A 22,720-nucleotide genomic window follows, 5' to 3' on the forward strand; every position below is an offset into this window, starting at 1 on the left:
ATTGAATTGAATACACGTGTTCTTTTGGCTCTAGGTTGGAACAAGTGCGTAGCGCTTTACGGCAGTAAGTCACACACCACCATCTACATCACAAATTTTTCTTGTGAAACTGAATAATTGTTTATAAAAAAAATGTTTTCTGGTTTACCCTCTGATGTCCTCCGACTACTCCGCCTCAATTATCTGTGACTCTCTGGCAGGTGAGTTGCCATGGTGCTCGAAGTGTGTCCATTTTTATTAACTGCATGATATGTGTATGTGTCATGCAATTTATTTATTGAGTTTTGTATATCCTGTAGCCCAGCTTTGGTTGATTTGGAAAAACATGATTCACAACAGACGACAAAGTGCATCAAATTTTGTTGTTTGTACCAATTTATATATATTTTACTTAAGTGGTATCTTCCCATGCTTCACATGAAAAATCTTTGATTTATGCCTCTACAAAAATACGCTACATGTCACCTGGTTAGGGTTATGTGTCTGTGTGTCTTTGATACTTCTAAAGAAAACTGAAGTAATGGATAGAGCAAACTGCAAACCTGTGGTGTTGACAAGGATGTAAGTGCAGGTTCCCTGGAATGAGTAGCTCCAGCCATCAAATGTGGTGTAGTGTGGGTCACCAAAAGCCCAACATAAGGCCTTGGAATCAGGAATACACACTCCTTGGCCTTCTGATGCCTCACAGTGCTCCTTAACCCTGCATTCAACCTCAGAACAAGGGTCTGGAAGACACACGTATTGGTCAATTATCCTTTGAGTCTAAAAATTATTTATTCAGTTTATTAAACATTGAGGAGTAGCAGACACAGACAGGCTCCTAGTAAAATGTTCTGTCTGTGGACCAACTATGGACGTGGCATTGAATGTCTGAAAAGAAAGAAAAGTAATGTTAGTTGGCTGATCTCCACCATCATCCCTGTCCCCAAAAAACCAAGGACCACAGGACTCAATGACTACAGACCTGTTGCCCTCACCTCTGTGGTCATGAAGTCTTTTGAGTGCCTTGTGCTTTCCCACCTCAAAGCCATAATGGACCCACTCCTGGACCCCCGGCCAACAGGTCTCTAGATGATGCAGTAAACATGGCCCTGCACTTCACCCTTCAACATCTGGACTCCCCAGGAACCTATGCCAAGATCCTGTTTGTGGACTTCAGCTCTGCTTTCAATACCATCATCCCAGCTCTGTTACAGGACAAGCTCCCCCAGCTCACTGTGCCTGACTCCAACTGCAGGTGGATCACAGACTTCCTGTCTGACAGGAAACAGCATGTGAAGCTGGGGAAAAATGTCTCTGACTCCCAGACCGTCAGCACCAGATCCCCCCAAGGCTGCGTTCTTTCTCCTCTGCTCTTTTCCCTGTACACAAACAGCTGCACATCCAGGCACATCCAGCTGGAGAAGTTCAACCTGCCAAAGACGATGATGGTGCACTTCTACACCACCATCATCGAGTCCATCCTCACCTTTTCCATCGCCGTCTGGTACGCTGCTGCCACTGCCAAGGACTAGGGCAGACTGCAGCGTATTATTTGATTCGCTGAGAAGGAGAAGGAGGAGGAGCAAGAGAAGCTGCAATCTGCCATCCCTCTAGGACCTGTACGCCTCTAGCACCCTGAGGCGTGCAGGCAAGATTGTGGCTGACCATCCCACCCTGGACACAAACTCTTTGAAACATTTCCCTCTGGCAGGAGGCTGCGGTCGCCACAAGAACAGTTTCTTTCCGTCTGCAGCTGGCCTCATTAACAAGGCCCGGAACCCCCATTGACACTGTGTCTTTAACCCACCCTGTATATATGCATTACATTAATGCACTCCCGTTGGTTTTTCTGTCCTGCACATTGTAAATATCTGTCCTGTAAAGTTCGGATCTTTCTATCTTTGTCCTTATTTTATTTATTTATATTTTAAAAAGTACTTAATTTTTGTGTGAAAATTATGTGGCACCTTCTTGAGCTACCAGTCAAAACTTCATACTGTGGTCCATGCTGGACCAGTTCCCAAGTCCTTACAGCCTCAACTACTGCCTAAGTGTCACCTCTCTGGACATGGAGCTCTCTGGAGCTCTGCCCTCCTGCAGCCACAGACACCAGCAGGTTCTTTTCTGCTACAACTGCTGATGTTGCTCCTTTCTTTCTCACACAGTCAATCAGGACATTTATATGTGACTTTTGTTTGCACTCTGTAACAGATGTGACTTAAATTGTAGTACAAAATACTAGTCCCTCAAAATTAAACCAATCCTTTTGAATTTTGTGTGTCCTTGAAAATTTGTCCAGTAATTGCAATTTATAAAGTGCGCTATAGGCCACACAATGCCGAAGCATAATTGGAAGATCCAGGTAATTTGTTGAACCTTATTTGGCTGCATGTGCCACTGAGTAGCTTCCATAGGAATGAACAGACCCCACCGCCAATTCTGCATCCAGTTCTTCTGAATGGATCCATGATTCCCCAAGCAAAACGTTAAGCCATATGTCACCAAACTGCTAGGGGTGTGACGCTTTAGTATTTCAGGATTTAATTCGATTTTGATTCTTAGAATCAAAGTTTGATTCAAAACGACTGCTGATTCAGTACATAGGGTTGCTAATTTCAAGATCTGCTCCAGCCTGCTTTGTGCTCAGAAAGCCTTGCCTTTGACATGACTCATTCAATATGATCGGACTAACATTAGCAAGGACAATTAGCCAGTAGGTACATTGCTTGCTGCAACTGCAACAGAAAATGTTGAAAAAAGGTCTTTGGAAGTTGCAAATTGATTCAGGATTGTAAAAGATAAGAAACACGATTCCTACATTAATACATTTTTTATACCACCCCTAAAAACTAATGATTTTGTTCTCACTGGAACAAGTTGCCTTCGATTCTTTATGAATTATACAAAAAAATCTATTAAAATATCTACTATTTTTGCAATTTTCACTTTCTCCCACAATCTCATGGCAAACAAAGATTAGAAATCTGCAACAACGCAACATTCATACCAATTTTTTAAGTAAAGCTGCCATGAAATCATATTTTTAATACTACTTATAGAGATATAAAAAAAATATTTTGTTACAGTAACAACAGTTAATGTAATTGGTTGCTTCTACCTACATACATGGGAGAACAAAACAGAAAACGCCTTAACGCCTAAAACACCTCTCAGTTGGGGTCAGATAGCATTAAAAGATCACAGTCACTTAGTAAGTCTATTACTCCCACTGTGATGTGATGTCACTCAGCACCTGAAGTGTAACTGTGAGGCACAGAGCACCTTTCTACTCAGGTTTCTTTCTTTGTCTACGGTACAAATGTTCTGCACTTTTAAGTTGTAAGTTATATGTTATATTTTTGTTATATTTTATATAGAAAATTGTAATATTGAAAATTTTATATTTTTTTGATTATTATGTTCTTACTGTACTTGTGTGTTACCTTGGGGAGTCGGGCAAAGTAAGATTTTCATTGTGCGTGCTAGCCTTGTGTTTATACTGTACATATGATAATAAACCTCTTGAATCTTGAATTACCTGTGGAATAGCAGCCAACTGTTCCATCCTTGTTGCGACACTCCTCCCCCTCCTGACAGTTTGTGGAGTTGCAGCTGAACTGTCCAGACTGGCAGAGACAGCGCTCTGAGCAGTTTTCCAGGAATACTGTTTTACTCGACTGAAAAGATATAAATAAAAATCTAAATAAATTTAATTGTGAATATTTAGGGTTGCCCACTAAACTGTTAAACTTAGTCAACTAAATTTCCATTAGTCAGATAGTCACAGAAAACCAAAAACAATGTTCAACTCTGTTCAAGCTGCACCTTGTCACCAGGATGAAAGTATCAGGGGACTGTTGCAGCACAAACCTTTTTTCTTATAACACAGGAAGTCTCTTTCTGTTTGCTGCTGCTAGCTTATTAGCATTCTTATAAGCTGACCGTACCCGGACTGCGAGCTCGAAGTACTGGGAGAGGTTTGTTACCACATTAGCCTGCTTCTGAGGCAAGTATGCACAACATAGCCAGAGAGGGGCATGCAAGCAACATAGCCTCTAAGATTAGTGCAGTTTAAACTACATTAACTAAATGTTTAGTCTCCTTGCTAGTTGTTTTGACACACTCAGAATAATTACTGTTTTGTCGTTAGCCTTTAGCAGGCCATTGTTAAAAATATCTATCTATTTCAATAATTAAATTAATATCAAAGATGTTCAACAACTAGTCACCTAACGGCTTGAAAAACTACTTGTCAACTAGGAAAATCTTTAGCTGGGGACAACTAAACAGCTACCCGCTTAGTAAGCTATACTATACTGAATAAGCATTATGATGTGGATGACGGTAATCACCTTATAATATTGTCCATCCACTACACAGCCGCAGTTCGCCACAGGAACACAGTCGACTCCATCAGACATGAGGCCGTCATTACACTGGCAGCCCTCCTGGCACACTGGGCAGGGCTCTGACCTCTGCAGAGAGTAGCAGGTGGAGGAGCAGGCAGTGGCGCACAGCTCATAGTGACTCCCTGCTGGACACGTCACAGCTGCAAGGACAAGAAAGGTCCAGACACTGAGCACTCAAATCAATATAATAAAATCAAATAGCCAAAACCAACAAATCTTTCTAGAGCAGGAAAAAATATTTTATCAAGATAGAGCATACTGGGTCATCCTACAGCTCTAGTGAATGAACAACTTAAGGTTCAGTGTCTTGTTTAAAGACATACAGACAGGGGGAAACTAGAGAATCAAACCACCAACCCTTGACAACCTGCTCAACCTACTGAACCACATCCATCCCCTGTTGATGAACTAAAGAGCCCAGCCCAGATTATTATATGTTATAGGCTGAGATCCATTCTACCATCTGCAAATAGGCATTACCCTAACCCAATCAGCCAATGTAATGAAAAAATTTCAAAATAATGAGAAAAGTTTTCAAATAATGATGTAGCATCTCAAAACAATGGCATGCAGTAGTATCTAGCATGTCCTTGTCTGAGAGGTTATGTATCAGACATTATATGTATCAAATGTGACAACACAAAAGGGGGAACAACAACAAAAGTTTTCTAAAATAGGTTAAGCCACATTCAGCACCAGTGAGCATCAGCAAGTCAGATCAGACTTACCACAGAAGCTGTCGCTCCTCCATTTGCTTATCTTGGCACCAGCTAGTTGACAGGCGGTAACATAATTCTGGATGTGACGGCACAGGACCTCTGTGCCCCCTTTACCTGTGGATAGCTCCCTGAAAACAAACTTTCAATTAATTACAGGAAACACCTGACTGGTCAAGACAAGAAAGCGGTCATTTGATCAAACAGCTAATAGCTTATCCAGATTACCTAAACCACTCTGATTGCAAGTAAGAGTGAAAGGGATATGCTAAGAAATGTTAACAATCCCTCATTTTACAGAAAAACTGTACACAAATACAGTAAATACAATGGGTCAGTGCAAAAATGTTAAGTCACTGCCTTGTCTCCATGCTCAGAAAGCAGGAGCTTTATCAGATTTAACTGTATCACTTTCACATTAGATGTATTTTCAGATATTTTCTTACCTGACACAAGCGTCATAATCTGGCTGGGGTGGCACTGTTGCGTGGCAGCCTGCAAATGGGCCTTGCTGAGCTTTGATGATGTCACAGGCCTTTTTGGCTTCAGGGACCTTTTGTCCATCTGGCTCAGGGCAGGAACTGGCCCCACAGCTCGTCTCACAGGTAGTGTTGTCCTTCTTTACTACCCACACCGCTGCTACGTCTGCTGGCTTCTTACTGGCTAATGCCAGGTCATCAGACAGTTCACCATTATAGTTGCCACAGAGACCACTTGGTGAGTTGCGATAGGTCGATGGGATTTGTAAGAAAACAGCTGCCACAGTGTCATAGGACAGCGTCAGATCAAAATCAGTTTCAATGATGATGTTGATGCCATTTTGATGTGCCCGTACTTTTCCATCAGCCAGCGACACAGGAAGGGGGACTCTAATGTCATCAACCTGAAATATAAAGAAAAGCAGGCATGCGCACACACACACACACACACACACACACACACACACACACACACACACAAGTATTTTCAGATGTACACGTTGGCTTTGTCCCATTTTAGGAGCCGCGTTAGCTTATGAAGATGTGTCCAGTACTGAGGGCTAGTGTTCTTCCTCTCAAAATGAAATGGTCTACGTAGGATTCACCACAGCATCATCGCAAGATCCCCCCGCAAGCCTCACAGAAATCAAATGTAACCACATCAGATGTTATTAGAATGTGGTTTATTTGTATCAAGATCAAGTTTATAATTGCCCCTTGCCCTCCCTGTTGTACAACAGAAATATTACTATTCTTTTTTAGTAGAAGTGTAACACTTCAACTCACCCATTAAGAGTTAAAAGGGCAGATAATTTTAAACCAACCAAATGGACTTAGAAATAAGGAATATTAGGAATAAGACTGAGCTGTTTTCAATCAAAGCTATAATATGTAACATGTCTGCATTAAAATGTCTATAAACAGGTGCCCTGGTAGCTCACCTAGTAGAGCTGGCACCCCATCTACCAAAGCTAAGTCCTTGCTTCCTATGGGTTTGAATCCTGTACAGCCGATTCAGATTTTAAAAGTCAGTCCTGCTTCTAGAACTATAATTGACACCAATCGTGAGTAATTTTCTAATTTTTCTTTCATGGAAAATTAAATTGTTTGTTAAAAAATGTTTTTCAATTCCACTTCATTTTTCAACTTATTTTAGCGTTTACTCACAAGCTTCTTTAATGTGACCACCTTGCTTTTCCCTCTCACACAGCAGCTTCCCTTTCCCTTCTCTTTATTTTTCTCTCTCCCAGCATGTGTTTAATCTGTTGACTTTTGGTGTCAGCAGTATGTTTAATAGAGGACCAAATTTTTTTATTGTTAATTGTTATGTCTTCTTCATTCACTGTAAAACAAATCCATGGCGATAAGATGATTTAGCTTCTGTGGCTGTGACAGAAGTTGGTTATTGTCTGTGCCGCTGTGCACATGAACCATCACAGCATTTGTGTAAATTTAACCGGCACAGAATCAGATATAAATGAAACAACATCGACGACGCCAGCTCTACCAGGCACCCCATTATATTCCATTTCTAAAAATCGATCACACACTGGACCTTTTAAGTTATCAGAGAAACAGGCTGAGCTAATGTTTACAGCAGCTCAGCTCAACTTTGTCTGCTGAACAGTGCTGGAGAAGGGTGGAACTGCTTTATTCAGTGTTTTACACCCAGCCAATAAAAAACCTCACACATACCTTAATCTCCCAAACAACCCCAGTCTCCATAGTGATTTCCATGTCATAAACTAGGAGCTCAACACTGCGAGAGAGGACATCATCCTTATGGGTTTGCTGTTGTAACAATATAGAGAAGGCTGCCATCCCTCCTTCGTTCTCCTCCACTTCTGACAATTTGAACACACAGTTTCCCCACAGGGGATATTCCTAGAGGATGGGAGGAGCGAGGAAAGGTGGAGAGATTATAAAATATAATGTCAGAACATCCACTGTGATTGTCTTAAAGGTACAGATAACTTAATTATGAATCAACGTTCCTCCTTATCTATATTTAGGTATCTGTGTTGCATCAAAAATCCCATAGAAATTTACACACATCTAGCCAGTATTCATTTTATACTGAAAGATTACTTTCTCTTTACCATTTTTGCAATCTGTATTCATTTATTCATGTGTGTGGCTTTTTTTTTTGGTCATAAGTCCTTAAATTTAGAGATAGCAATCTTAGAAGTATATTTTCAGTATTGGCTGATCAAAGTCTGTTTTTCCATAATGTTATATGTTATCTTCAAAATATTGCCACACTGATTTACAGATATCTATAAAAATCCGATTCATCAAGACCATGTTTTTTCTTCAGGTTCTTCTAATTGTCCCCTTTCTGTAAGGGAATAGAATGTTGTTATCCCTTTTAAGATCCACGGTATAAATCTGTAATGCATTTTATTAGGCTTGAACCAAGGATTGTTGAATTATTTATAATTTATGCTCTAGTTAAATGGACCTGTACTTGTATAGCGCCTTTCTAGTCTTCCAACCACTCAAGTGCTTTTACACTACGTACCACATTCACCCTTTCACACAGTGATGGCAAAGTCCATCTAACAGAAAGTAACATTCATACATTTTCACACACCAATGCACGGCATCGGGAGCAATTTGGGGTTCAGTATCTTGCGCAAGGATACTTCGACATGTGGCACCAGGAGCCGGGGATCGAACCCACAACCTTCTGATTAAGGAGCGACCTGCTCTGCCTCTGAGCCACAGACGCCGAGTTATGCTCTAGTCATTGATATCTTTCCACATGGCGTGATATGTTGGGAAACACATGTTAAATACTATTAAAGGTTTAATGGCTGAAAAAAAAGTAATCTTTAAAACCTGGTAGAGCCATTCCTCCTTCTTTGCTTTGGAGTTTCAGCATTTCAAGTTTAAGCTTGGGTTTTTTCCAGAGCCAAATAAATCTGGAGATTATTTTATTCAGTTTGAAAAATTGTTTTGAAGAAACTTCTACAAGAAGAGATATTATGGAAGAATGACCATAGAGTAATTTCTATGACTAAGACTAAGAAAAGAGTCTGTGTATGTGTGTGGCAACCTAATTTATACGTTTATTAACCTATTGTTTTGTTAAATCCAACATGAAAAACTGCATATTGTTACATGTGTCAAACAATTCATGATGTCTGATAAACAATGTAATTTTTGAAATAGATAATATAAATATAAACCAAAAAATTATAATCTATGAAATAACCTATTTCCATAATACAATAATTATGAAAAGTATTAAAAAGGTTATTATTGAAATCTGTATTTTAAAAATCACTATCGTGTTGTTACACACCACTCATAATATTCTTACTTTTATTATTCAGGAAAAAAATACTTTACCTGTCCATCAAAGGACCTGACTGTTTGGACCCCACTCACAGAACAGGAACCAACACTTCTGGGAGAACAATAGGCAAAACCCTGTTTCACAACACACTTTTCATTGGCTGAACAATGAAATTTAGGATCACACTGTATTTTTCCACCATCTGAACAAACACAACGAGTGTTACAGGACTCTCCTGGATAAAACACCTGAGGAAAGAGGAAGAAATATCAGAAGCAGTAATATTAGTGACAGAAGCTGTAGTTATAGCAGCATTAATTGTACAAGTAGAAGTGGCATTTGCTATATTATTGCCACTGTAGTACCTGTCCATTTTGATAATACTGTCCTTCATACTGACAACCACACTCTGCTAGAGGTACACAGCTGTCATGACTCAACATGAATCCATCATCACACACGCAGCCTTCTGTGCAGAAAGCACTGGCATCACAGCCCTCCGGGGGCGTAAGACCACTGCAGGTAAGTTGGCACGGAGAGGCACACAGCTCATAGTGACTGTTTGCACCACACGATGGAGCTGGCAGAGTGACACACATAAATGATAATGTTCCTTACAAACATTATTAACATACTTGTGTTTTAGCTTGTCAGGATTTTCAGAGCTTTCATGATTCAAACATTAAGGACAGCAGACTATCAAGACAGATGGCCAAACAACAGAGGGATAAGAAGCTAAGAACATTTAAGGGACATTTTGGGAAAGATGCTTGTTCGTCACCTTATGCAGAATCAATTGAGAAGATCGTCACATTTACTGTCTTATTTATTTTAAAGATTGTAAAGGCATTTAGATGTTCATGTACATTAAAATTGACATTTCAGTTTAGGGAGCATTGCCGCTATTTCTGTGGCTCTGGAGGTTGAGAGAGCCATTAATGTCCATTAATCAGAGGATTGGTGGTTCGATCCCTGGCTCCTCCTGTTGCATGTCAAAGTGTCCTTGAGCCCCACCTTAACCCAGTACATGAAATGCCACACCAGGGACAATAAAACTTTGGACTTGTATGCAAACATCATGCGGACGTACTACCTTCTGAGAGTTTTCACATGTTATTGCTGTAACTGTGTACATCCCTCCCTCGGCCGCCGCTGCTGCAGCTACAGATCAGATCCACACTGTTGTCTCCCAGCTTCAAAACCAGCATCCCCAATCCTTCCTCCTCCTCTCTGGTGACTTCAACCATGCTTCCCTGTCCTCTGCTCTGCCCACCTTAACCCAGAACATGAAATGCCACACCAGGGACAATAAAACTTTGGACTTGTATGCAAACATCATGCGGACGTACTACCTTCCGAGAGTTTTCACATGTTATTGCTGTAACTGTGTACATCCCTGCCTCAGCCGTCGCTGCTGCAGGTACAGATCAGATCCACACTGTCGTCTCCCAGCTTCAAAACCAGCATCCCCAATCCTTCCTCCTCCTCTCCGGTGACTTCAACCATGCTTCCCTGTCCTCTGCTCTCCCCACCTTAACACGTGAAATGCCAAACCAGGGTCAATACAACTTTGGACTTGTATGCAAACATCAAGGATGCATACGCCTCATCCCCCTCCCCCCAGCTTGGTCGCTGAGATCACAACCTTGTCCATCTGGTCACAGACTACACCCCTGTGGTGAATAAACGACAACCTGAGAAGAGGCCTGTGAAGGAGTGGTCTGGGGAGACCAGTGCTAGGCTCAGAGACTGCTTTGAGATAACAGACTGGGATGCACTCTGCAGCCCACGGAAATGACACTGACAGTATGACCCACTGCATTATGGACTATATTAATTTCTATGTGGAGAACACTGTGCCCTCCAAGTTGATAAGGTGTTTCCCAACAACAAACCCTGGGTGACCTCTGAGATTAAGGCCCTGCTGAATGAGAAGAAGACTGTCTTTAGATCGGGGGACAAAGAGGAGCTGCGCAGGGTCCAGAAGGAACTCCGGCAAAAGATCAGGAAGGGGAAGGAGGAAACTGGAGAAGCGGCTAGAACAGAATGGTAAATGGACCTGCACTTGTATAGCGCCTTTCTAGTCTTCTGACCACTCAAAGCACTTTTACACTACGGGCCACATTCGCCCTTTCACACCCATTCACTCAGTGATGGCAAAGCCCATCGAACAGAAGCTAGCACATTCATACACATTCACACACTGATGCATGGCATCGGGAGCAATTTGGGGTTCAGTATCTTGCTCAAGGATACTTTGACATGTGGCACCAGGAGCCTGGGATCAAACCAACAACCTTCCAATTAGGGGACGACCCGCTCTGCGTCTACGCCACAGCCGCCCAACAACACCAGGGATGTCTGGAGAGGGCTGCAGAACATCTCAGGCCATGGTAAAGGAGTGGGAAGAAACCAAGCCAGCGGGGACAAGGACTGGGCAGATAAACTTAATATGTTTTTCAACAGGTCTGATTCTGCCTCCTTTCCCTCCCTTACCCACCCTGCTCCCACTTCACAACTCCCCTGGCCAGCTCCCCCTGCCCCTCCACTCCTTAACCTGCCATCTTCAACACCTGACCTCCACAAGTTCACCCCCTCCCCCTCACCAGTTCACCACCCCCCTCTTACTCCCCCTGAGACTTTCACCACCCACCATACCCCCACCCCAGTCATCCTCCACCCCGCTCTCCATAACAGTTGATCAAGATCAAGGCAAGGAAGGCCGCGGACACGGATGGCATCAGCCCAAGACTGCTCAAGGACTGTGCAGACCAGCTCTGGGGTGTGGTCATGCGCTTGTTCAATCTTAGCCTGAGTCTGGAGAAAGTCCCAGCCCTGTGAAAGACATCCCGTGTGGTCCTGTTACCGAAGACGCCGCAACCTAAGGAGCATAACCACTTCAGGCCTGTTGCCTTGACCTCCCATCTGATGAAGACCATGGAGAGGATCATCCTGAGACACCTGCGACCCCTGGTGGGCACACAGCTGGACCCCCTACAGTTTGCTTACAAGCCTGGTATTGGGGTGGATGATGCAGTAATCTGCCTGCTGCACAGATCCGTGCTGCACCTGGAGGACAGCGGAAGCACATTGAGGGTCATGTTTTTTGACTTCTCCAGTGCTTTCAGCACTATCCAGCCATCACTGCTCAGAGTGAAGATGGAAAATGTGGGAGTGGACCAACACCTGGCTGCATAGACTATCTCACCAACAGACCACAGTATGTGAGGCTTCAATACTGTGTGTCTGACGTTGTGCTCTGGAACACAGGTGCCCCTTAGGGTACAGTGCTCTCTCCCTTCCTCTTCACCCTATACACCTCAGACTTCACCCACAACTCCACACACTGCCATATCCAGAAGTTCTCAGATGACACAGCCATTGTTGGATGCGTTTCTGAGGGGAACAAACTGGAATACAGGACTGTCATCAGGGACTTTGTCAGCTGGTGTAAGCTCAACCAGCTTCAGCTAAACACTAGCAAGACGAAGGAGATGATTGTTATCTTCAGGAGGAAAACATCCCATTTCACACCGAACATCCAGGGATTGGACATTGAGGTGGTAGAAAATGACAAATTCCTGGGTGTTCACCTCAATAACAAACTGGACTGGACTGACAACACCCATGCTCTGTACAAGAAGGGCCAGATTCGCCTCCACCTGCTGAGGAGACTGAGGATTTTGGAGTAAGCAGGGCTCTCCTCAAGACTTTTTATGACTCTGTGGTGGCTTCAGCCATCTTCTATGCTGTGCTCTGCTGGAGAGGGGGCAGTACAGACAGGGACAGGAAGAGACTCAATAAACTGATCAGGAGAGCGAGCTCTGTCCTGGACTGTCCTCTGGACTCCATAGAGGAAGTGGGTGAGAGGAGGATGTTAGTGAAGCTGACATCCATCATGAACAACACCTCTCACCCCCTACATGACACTGTGGGGTCCCTGAGTAGCTCCTTCAGCAGCAGACGGTTACACCCACGGTGTAAGAAAGAGAGGTTCCGGCCGGGCCGATTATAGGCGCCGATATTCGGCATTTTGTTTTGACTAGGGGTGCACGATAGTTATCGGGCTGATAGTAATCGGGCCGATAACAGGAAATTATTAGGTCATTCCGATAAGTCCGATATCATGACAAATAGCCCCGATAACATATATAATTTTGTCAGCACGGCAGTGCCCCGCTCTCACTATGAGACCCGCAGTGAATGTTGCGTTCAAGTGAATTTGACACAATCAGCAAAACTCTTTCTGACTGGGAAAATTCAAGAATACCCCCTCAATGTGGGAAAAAAACTTCTTATCGGTCATAATTTCGGTAGTTGCTGACTTGAATTGATATTCACAGTATTTTTCCACATGTTACAAATAAACAATAGAAACACAAACTTAACAAGGCCGAAAGAACGACTACCAAATGTGGGAACAGGGAATTTCCGTTACACCGTGAATGCAGCACAGTGTGCTTACGTTTGAAAACAGACAACACTGCGTCAATTATGTGGGACTTTTACAAAGTTTCTGAAGAAGACAGGTCGCTTGTTATTTCTGACAAACTAGTGCAGTGCCCGTAGGAACTATGTATTGCTATAGAAAAGTGGGAGGTTAAGTAGCTTTTTCATGGATGGCCAAATGAGGTTGTGTTTGAAGGTGTAGCAGCTAGCTACAGACGAACATCCACAGATTCCGATTCCAGTTTGTTGTCCTCACGTATCCAGATCTCCTCAGACCGGAACAGACTTGGTCTGGACTCGTTCAGTCTCAGTAATCCACAACAGTCAGTGTAGATGCAAAGAACGGGACCTAACAGGCGGCAAAACCCACTGCAGGTATAAAGCTTTCAATTTCAATCTGCAACTACACAGCAATTTGCCACTAAATCCTACACACTGGACCTTTAATTCTTAATAAAACAAAAGTTACTCCTGGATGCACGGACAAATGGATGGACAAATGGGCAGTGTAGTTCACAATTTTCACAATGTTTGTGTGTGTGCATGTCTTACGACAAAACTGTTCAGTTCTCCAACTCTCCACTGTAGCTCCTACTTCTTGACAAGAGGTGCTGAAAGCTGACAGACTGTTGCATAGGGCAGAGGAATGGCCTTGGTACATACACAAATCAAAAACACAGTCTCTGAGGAAGGGAGTGTGGTCCTGTTTACTGTGACACTGCCTGTATGAGCAGAGACAGAGAAACAGAGCAGAGAAAGAGAGGGCACAGTCTGTAGACACCATTTCATCAGTTTTAGGAATGAGCATTGATGGTCAATATACCTAACTTCATCTAGCTATTGTTTTTTAAAATGTATCACATTTCTTATCAAGCAAATGTATATTGTTGTTTTTTCACCCAGGAGGAGGTTATATAATTAATTTAATCTGAATTCCAAAGGTAGAGATGAGACATGGTGTATTTTAATTAACTAGCCCATCTTCACCACAAAAATGGTCATATATCATATTGTATAACATCATCCATAGGTTTCTGAAGAGCTGTTGTGAATATCACCTGTCACTTAAAGCGACCATTAATTATGCTTAACTTTAAACCATCATAATTTAAACGGGTGAGTTATATATAAATGTGTCGCCTGAACAGTTGTCATGAACATGAACTAGGTACCAGGCTGTAAACTTCCAACCATGTATGTTGCATGACTACAATCCATATTTACATTTAATGTTAGGCGGCAACATCTAGTGGTAGTAAACCTCTAGTGGTAGTAATTGTGATGGGGGCAAAGGCCGATGTCAAGTAGTATAAAGAGCAAAAAGGTCTGCATGGGGACGAAGTTGGGGAGGATGGATGTTGTGTTCTGTGTGAAACTCAAAGTCAACATTGACTTATTTAACTTACTTAGGTTACATAACAACTTATTTCAACCCAAACCATGAGCTTTTTCTAAACATCAGCAAGTATTTTTTGTGCCTATAATAGAAACTACAACCATTTCACAACATAAACTATGTGAAGATTGTTATGACCCTGAGTCATAATTAGTATTGAGTGTTTTGTTGTGCTGTTTTCCCTGCCTGCCTAAGCGTGGTTCGGTTCGTGGTGCACCCTGTTCTGTGTTTTCTAACAATTCTTAAATTATTTTGTAAATTCTGATTTCACAAGTTCATAGCCACATACAGCTTTAATTAGGTTTGCAGTTTTACTATGACCAGTATGATCAATTATAATTCAATTTTTCTTCTTTTAAACTGCTTTAACTACTCATCAATCTTTTAATGTATCCCATGGCAACTGTGCAGAAGTACCCACCTAAACGGTCCAGACTTGTCAGCGATGATGCCACAGTAGTGCCCCTGTTGGTAATGCAGTAGCAGTGAAGGCTCACACTCAGGACATTTACCATCAGGACAGTCACTAGTGCAGCCAGGATCTCCCCCTGCCTGAGTTCAATGACATTGTGAAAATATGCAGAGGTTATCTGCTTAAAAAATGAATAATAATAATATAAAGATGTTCTTTGTTATTGTGAGTTCATATATGTTCAACTGTACACACAAATTCCACAAATTCCCTTGTAATACATTGCATATAAACTGTATGAATGTAATATGTAATACATTCCTATACATTTTGTAATAATTCATTACATATTGTGGTGGTTATTAAATGCCCTTTTTTATGATGAAAATGTAATAACATGGTGCATTATGTCACCAACCAACTTCAATTAATCTTTAATTGTACTCAAGTGAATATTTTTAACAATTAAATTAAATTGATTGTTATCGTTCACTCTGATCTTGATAAAAGCAGTAACAAGATCAACTTATTATCTTAGACACAGCCACACTCAGGGACTTTATTTCAAATGCCGACGTGGAAAAACATATATTTGTTCTTGCTTATTCACGCTTTTATTTCTAGCAGGGTAGATGACTGCAATGGTATTTTGACAGGGCTCCCCAAAAAAATATCAAAAAGATTCAGCTTATAAAAATTAACTCCAAAGTTTACTTCCATATTTTGTAATAGCCACCACAATTCTTAATAGTTTATTACAATATGTCGGGATATTCATTACATTTTATTGAGTTATTACATCAAATATATATTATAGCTGCAAGCAGCACTGGGCGGGACCTTGCCATCAACCTACTGCATGGCGGTCGCCTGCCGCAGCCACGCCAAGCCACGCCACGCCAAGCCACGCCACGCCACACCACGCCACGCCACGCCACGCCACGCCACGCCACGTCACCCCACTCCCAAGCCCTCATCGCCAGAAGCTGAGGTCTATGTTGTCACACGTTTCAGACACTGTGCAAAAGACTTACGCTTTCATAGCAAGACTCATAACTGCGAAACGTGGAAGTTCAGCGCCACGTACACGTCGTTTGACGCACAGTGAATATTTGATTAACTTTTGATCACCAATGTGTCTACATTGCAGTGATCGAATTTGAAGTCAATCCGATAAAATCTGTAGGAGGAGTTAGTTAAAACTGAAGCCCTGAAATGCTGGAAATGGCATCACAGTTTGACATTCGATTCAACCTGGCCAACTTTGACGGCACGCCACGGAAACGCCCTTCAATGTACGTGCACAAATAGCACAACTTTTAATCAGCAACATACTCTGACTGTACTGACCAATTATGAAGAAGATCCGATGAATACCCTAGGAGGAGGAGTTAAAATACAACACGAAACATCACAGAAAATGACCAAAAAAATCAAAATGGCTGACTTTGATGCCACGCCACGGACACGCCCTTAATGTACATGCACACGCAAAAAATCACCAAAAATGGCTGCGAAATTCAACATGGCAGAATTTGACGGTCAACGTACAATCACAAATAGCACAACTTTTAATAAGCAATGTTTTTTGACTGTATTGACCAATTTTGAAGTAGATACGATTCATTCCCTAGGAGGAGTTTGTTCAAATACAAGACAATAAATTCACCGAAAATGATCACCACGGAATTCAAAATGGCCAACTTTGATGGCTTTTTTTAAATACTGTAGGGGGCGCTACAAATACTACTTTTGGTATGTGAGCTACAGGCACCAGTCTACACGTGCCCTGTGAATTTCATATTCATAACTATTACAGTCTCTGCACAGTGATTTACCCTGCCACCAGATTTTTTAGCGAGTCTCTGGGAGCCATGGGCAAGCGTCGTACCAAGTTTCATTTTAATCACACGTGCTGATGCAGCGATATAAACTTCTTCATTTTAAAGAGCGCCACCTTGTGGCGATGGCCTGAAATTGTACACGATGCCTAAGGAAGACATGGGGAACTATGGACCCAAGCTTGGGGTCAATCGGACATACCAATGTAGAGAAATGCTCCACTTCCTTTTTTGACAAAAAATATACAGGAAGTGTTAATTTTATAGCGTGCTTATTTTTTGAAAGTTTTTGCAAGAACGGTCCCCAGGTGCTACGTGAAAAATGTTGAGCAAATCGGAAAAAGCACATAGGAGGAACAAGAAAAATTGATTTATGGACATTTCGTGCTTCCGCGGAAAAAAAAAACTATAGGTGGAAGTGGGCGTGGCCTATATAGGGAGATTCAGCTCCATTCACCGAACCTGTGGATATAAGGTTTTTGAACATGCAACAAACTATGCAGAAGTTATTAGCCCAAACGCACTTTTCATGATAGTACCGCCACCTAGTGGCCAACCCGAAAGCAACACATAGAATATAAAAAATGTTGCCACGACTGACATGTGTGTCACACAGTTTTCGAGCACGGGAAAGCCTCCAAATATGCGTTTGTCAGTGCTCGGGCCCTAATCATTTTAGCAAAAACAATAGAGACCTCACAGTGTTGACACTGGCGCTGTCCCTAAAAATGCAACAAAGGAGTGCACAGGACAAGCACTGTAGGGGGCATGACCTCATGGCTGCATAGACTGTAATGCAGGATGTAATGACACACTGACTACAGCTCAGTGTAGCAGGAACAGCCATACAGAGCTCATGATGCACTGCGCTCTTCTCTTCCTCTCCCTCTATCTGCACACATGCATGCCCCATTGATGCATGTTACTAACTTCACTTTTTCCAGTTTTTGTGCTTTCTCGTCTCACAGGTTGTCCTGACTGTGTCTGCAGCCGTGGTCCTTCTTGACCCCCACAGCCAATATTACTAACATAGAGGGCCAGAGCACTAACAAATGCTTCTGATGAAAGTTTATGACTGAAATGTACCTTTTTCAGTTTGGAGTTGCATGCATGACTTTATTCTCCTGCCCACCTGTTCACCCAGTAGGCACACATGTTTTCTGATGTATTGAGCTGGAGAAAGAGCTGTATACTTAATGTATATGTGCATCACTGAGCCTGGGCTTGGATGGAGTATGTGCTTGTTTTGTGTTTTTAGACCGACAAAAAAGTATTTTCTCAACTATATACACACCTTCCAGCTGTGTCCAAAAGCATTTATGTGCTTAGCCTGGGTGCCATCAGATTTAAGTAAGTCATCAGCAGGTTTTCCATTGTAATTTCCACACAATCCTGATAAAGAAACACAGGCAACAACCAAACAACAGTAATCACAAATTAGATAAACAACTCACTTCACATCTTTTATGGAACCACTGTTAAAGGAATACTTAAACATTTGTAGAAATACACCGATTTGCTTTCTTTCCTCTGTGCATGCAAGTACAGAGCTGGAATGAAGACATGGTTAGCCTTGGCATTTAAACTATAACAACATTTCCAAAGCAGGATCAACATGTCTTTTTATTTTTCTAAATTTAATTCTTTTAATGTATATGTGAACACAAACCTAAAAACTTACAGTTTTTTCACAGGGTTGTAGCAGCCTAAAATGTCTGATTTCACGAACATTGCTTTGCATATTGCATTGTTTTTAGTTATTATTAATAATAAAACCCTATTTTGAGACACAAGTTTCACCAATTGAGAGTCCAACCAAGTATGAAATATGGTCACAATCTGAATTAAAGCTGCAAGCATTATTGGGCGGGACCTCGCCATCAACCTACGTTGGGGCCTGCACGGCGGTTGCCCCCCACCCAAGCCCTCATCGTTGGAAGCGAAGGGAGACCGCTCAACATCGTCACGCGTTTCAGACACTGTGCAAAAGACTTACGCGTTCAAAATTTCATGTAAATCAGATCAAAGCTGCCATGCTGCGCTTACTTCCTGTTGCCAGTAGGTAGCGCTATCACTGTATCTGAATATTGTCATGTAGATGTGTTCAGGGCGGGACTCTTATCAAAGTTTCATTGAGATTGGACCATGTACACTGAAGTTATGAGGACGTGTTCAGGGTGGGACTGTTACAGAATATGTGAAGTTTAGTGGAGACTGAACATTGTACACTGAAGTTGAGTACCGAATTTGACACGTCGTCACGGGCACACGGTTCGACGTACAGTCACAAATAGCACAACTTTTCATATACAGTTTGTTTTGATTGTACTGACCAATTTTGAAATTGATCAGATATATTCTCTAGGAAGAGTTCGTTCAAATAGAACGCGAAAAATCACAGAAAATGACTAAATAATTCAAAATGGTCGACTTTGATGGAAAGCCAAAGGCAAGCCTATTTTTATTTTATTTTTTTATTTTTAAGTATTTTTTGTGGCTTTTATTGCCTTTATGATAGCGACAGCTAGAGATAGACAGGATAGGGGGCAGAGAGAGTGGATGACACGCAGCAAAGGGCCGCAGGTCGGATTCGAACCCTGGGCTGCTGCAGCAAGGACGCAACCTCAGTACATGGGTTGCCAGCTCCACCCACTGAGCTAACCGGGCGCCCAGACAAGCCTTTTAATGTACATGCACCAATAGCACAACTTTTAATCAGCAACATTTTTTAACTGTACTGACCAATTTTTTAAGTTGGTCTGATAAATTCCCTTGTAGGAGTTCGAAATACAACGCAAAAATATGCTGAAAATGGCCGCAAAATTCAAAATGGCCAACTTTGACGCCACGCCACAGACACGTCCTTTAACGTAAAGTCACAAATAGCACAACTTTTAATCAGCATTATTTATTAAGTGTACTGACTAGTTTTGATGTTGGTCGGATAAATTCCCTGGGAGGAGTTTGTTCAAATACAACGCAAAAAAATCGCTAAGAATTACCACAGAATTCAAAATGGCTGACTTCCTGTTGGGTTTGGGTTATGGGTCCAAGAGGCTTTTTTGCTTGTCCCATCACGATACACATGCCTACCAATTTCCGTTTATGTCGGCCATACGTGTCTTGGGGTCTGATTCTGGGGGCGTGGCTAAGCCATTTAGCAACACCCATCCACGGGACCAAGACAATACCTTAGCCTTCGCCATGACTTCGCTTTTTTGTGCAAAGTTTCATGAGTTTTCATGCATGTTTAGCCCCCCAAAAATTGTTCAAATGTTGACAGAAAAGCAGATTTTTGCAGCATCACCATGGTAACATGGTTCAATGCAAATTCTTAAGATTCATAAAATGTCATTGTCATCCTCCTAAGGAACTTCTGACATAATTTTAGCTGGTTCTGGTCAATCTGCTGGAAGATATACATAAAAGCATAAAAATGGCATTTCCTTTCACCACTAGGTGGTGCTTTCACTATTATTGAATATTATCACATAGATGTGTTCAGGGCTGGACTCTTATCAGGCAAATTAAGTTTGGAGACTAATGGACAATGTATACTTAAGTTATAGCAACTTTGTGTGTTCTGACGGTACATCAAAATTTTACACCACGCCATCGACAAATGGACACCTTTGACAAAAACTCACCACAATCATGAGATATCATCAACAACATGATTTGCATTTCCTGACTAGATTTCAGCTGGATCGGATCAACCTGCTAGGAGTAGAACATGGAAGTATAAAAAATGTCAAACGTGTGAAGTTTCATTGCGATTGGACCATGTACACTGAAGTTGTGAGGAGGTGTTCAGGGTGGGACTGTTACAGAATATTTGAAGTTTAGTGGACATTGGACATTGTACACTGAAGTTTTCTGTACTATCTGTTTATCGGTCAATTTGCGGAATTCGACATGTCGTCACAGGCACGTGGTTCTATGTATAGTCACAAATAGCACAACTTTTGAAAAGCAATATTTTTTAACTGTACTGACCAATTTTGAAGCTGATCTGATAAATTCCCTAGTAGGATGTCGTTCAGATACAACGCAAAAAGAACGCTGAAAATCACCACAAAATTCAACATGGCCGACTTCCTGTTGGGTTTGGGTTATGGGTCCTAGCTTGTCCGATTATGATACACATGCGTAACAATTTCCATACATGTCGGTTGTACGTGTCTTGGGTAAGTTACGACAACTTCCTGTTTCATGGTAAATGGACCTGTACTTGTATAGCGCCTTTCTAGTCTTCCGACCACTCAAAGCGCTTTTACACTACGCGCCACATTCACCCTTTCACACACATTCACTCAGTGATGGCAAAGTCCATCGAACAGAAACTAACTCATTCAGAGCAATTTGGGGTTCAGTATCTTGCTCAAGGATACTTCGACATGTGGCACCAGGAGCCGGGGATCGAACCCACAACCTTCCGATTAAGGAACGACCCGCTCTGCCTCTGAGCCACAGCCTGTTTAATGCACAGTCACAAATAGCACAACTTTTAATCAGCAATGTCTTTAGATGACTGTGTCCAAATGTGAAGTCGAGCTGATACATTTTCCTACGGAGAAAATAGAACGCCAAATATGACAGCTAAATCCAAAACGGCGCATTTCCTGTTGGGTTTGGGGTATAGCTCCAAGAGGCTTTAATTGCTTTCGACAATGGACTTGTCTCTGTACTTGTATTGTTAGATCTTAGTGCTGCATTCGACACCATTAACCATCACAGACACATCCTGTCACAGACGGATGCAGGAAAACTAATCCATGCATTTGTTACTTCTGGGCTGGATTACTGCAACTCCTTATTATCAGGCCAATACGTCTATTAAGACGCTCCAATAATTCAGAAAGCTGCAGCACGAGTACTGACAAGAACTAGGAAAAGAGATCCTATTTCTCCTGTATTAGCTTCTCTGCACTGGCTCCCTGTAAAATTCAGAATAGAATTTAAAATCCTCCTCCTCACCTACAAAGCTCTTCATGGTCAGGCCCCTTCATATCTTAAAGAGCTCATAGTAACCTATTACCCCACTAGAATACTGCGTTCTCTGAATGCAGGGCTACTTGTGGTTTCTGTTGTCTCTAAGAGTAGAACAGAAGCCAGAGCCTTCAGCTACCAAGCTCCTCTCTTCTGGAACCAGCTTCCAGTTTTGGTTCGGGAGGCAGACTCTGAGGTTTTTGGGGCCAAGTACAAGAATTTCATTTTTTTTTTTTGTTTAACATCAGAAAATTGCAGCTCATCCAGGATTTTATGTCCTTAAGACATGTTTGTAATTAAGATGATTGATTAATTTCATCGGGCTTGATCGATAGATATAACTGTGTATCATCTGCATAGCAATGAAAGTTAATGGAGTAATTCCTAGTAATGTTGTCTAAAGGAAGCATATATAGAGTAAATTGTATTGGTCCAAGTACAGAACCTTGTGGAACTCCATGACTGTAGTATTTATGTAAGGTTCATTGTTAACGTGTACAAACTGAGAACGATCTGATAAGTATGACCTAAATTTAGTGCGGTTCCTTTAATGCCAATTTGATGCTCAAGTCTCTGTAAAAGAATGTCATGGTCAATGGTGTCAAATGTAGCACTAAGATCTAATAATAAAAGCACAAACACAAGTCCATTGTCGGAAGCAATCAAAAGGTCATTATTAACTTTAACCAGAGCTGTCTCTGTGCTGTGATGAACGAAAGAAGGATGATTAAAGAAATTATCGAAGT

At 41.8% G+C, this 22,720-nt stretch overlaps 1 protein-coding gene across 3 annotated transcripts in view; it reads right to left on the reverse strand.

Annotated features, from left to right (window-relative positions):
• Positions 1-22,720, reverse strand: part of LOC127367422 (IgGFc-binding protein) — a 102,723-nt gene that overhangs the window by 41,609 nt on the left and 38,394 nt on the right. For all 3 annotated transcript variants that reach the window (XM_051407229.1, XM_051407228.1, XM_051407227.1), the window contains 11 exons: positions 18,280-18,377; positions 15,154-15,284; positions 13,889-14,058; positions 9,253-9,467; positions 8,941-9,135; positions 7,282-7,470; positions 5,554-5,990; positions 5,120-5,238; positions 4,335-4,531; positions 3,521-3,659; positions 543-725 (listed from right to left, as the gene is read on the reverse strand). In XM_051407229.1, the coding sequence (XP_051263189.1) occupies positions 543-725; positions 3,521-3,659; positions 4,335-4,531; positions 5,120-5,238; positions 5,554-5,990; positions 7,282-7,470; positions 8,941-9,135; positions 9,253-9,467; positions 13,889-14,058; positions 15,154-15,284; positions 18,280-18,377 (2,073 nt within the window). The remainder of the gene's footprint in view (positions 1-542; positions 726-3,520; positions 3,660-4,334; positions 4,532-5,119; positions 5,239-5,553; positions 5,991-7,281; positions 7,471-8,940; positions 9,136-9,252; positions 9,468-13,888; positions 14,059-15,153; positions 15,285-18,279; positions 18,378-22,720) is intronic.

This window comes from Dicentrarchus labrax, unplaced genomic scaffold (assembly GCF_905237075.1).
Source record: "Dicentrarchus labrax unplaced genomic scaffold, dlabrax2021, whole genome shotgun sequence".
Classification (NCBI taxonomy): domain Eukaryota; kingdom Metazoa; phylum Chordata; class Actinopteri; family Moronidae; genus Dicentrarchus; species Dicentrarchus labrax.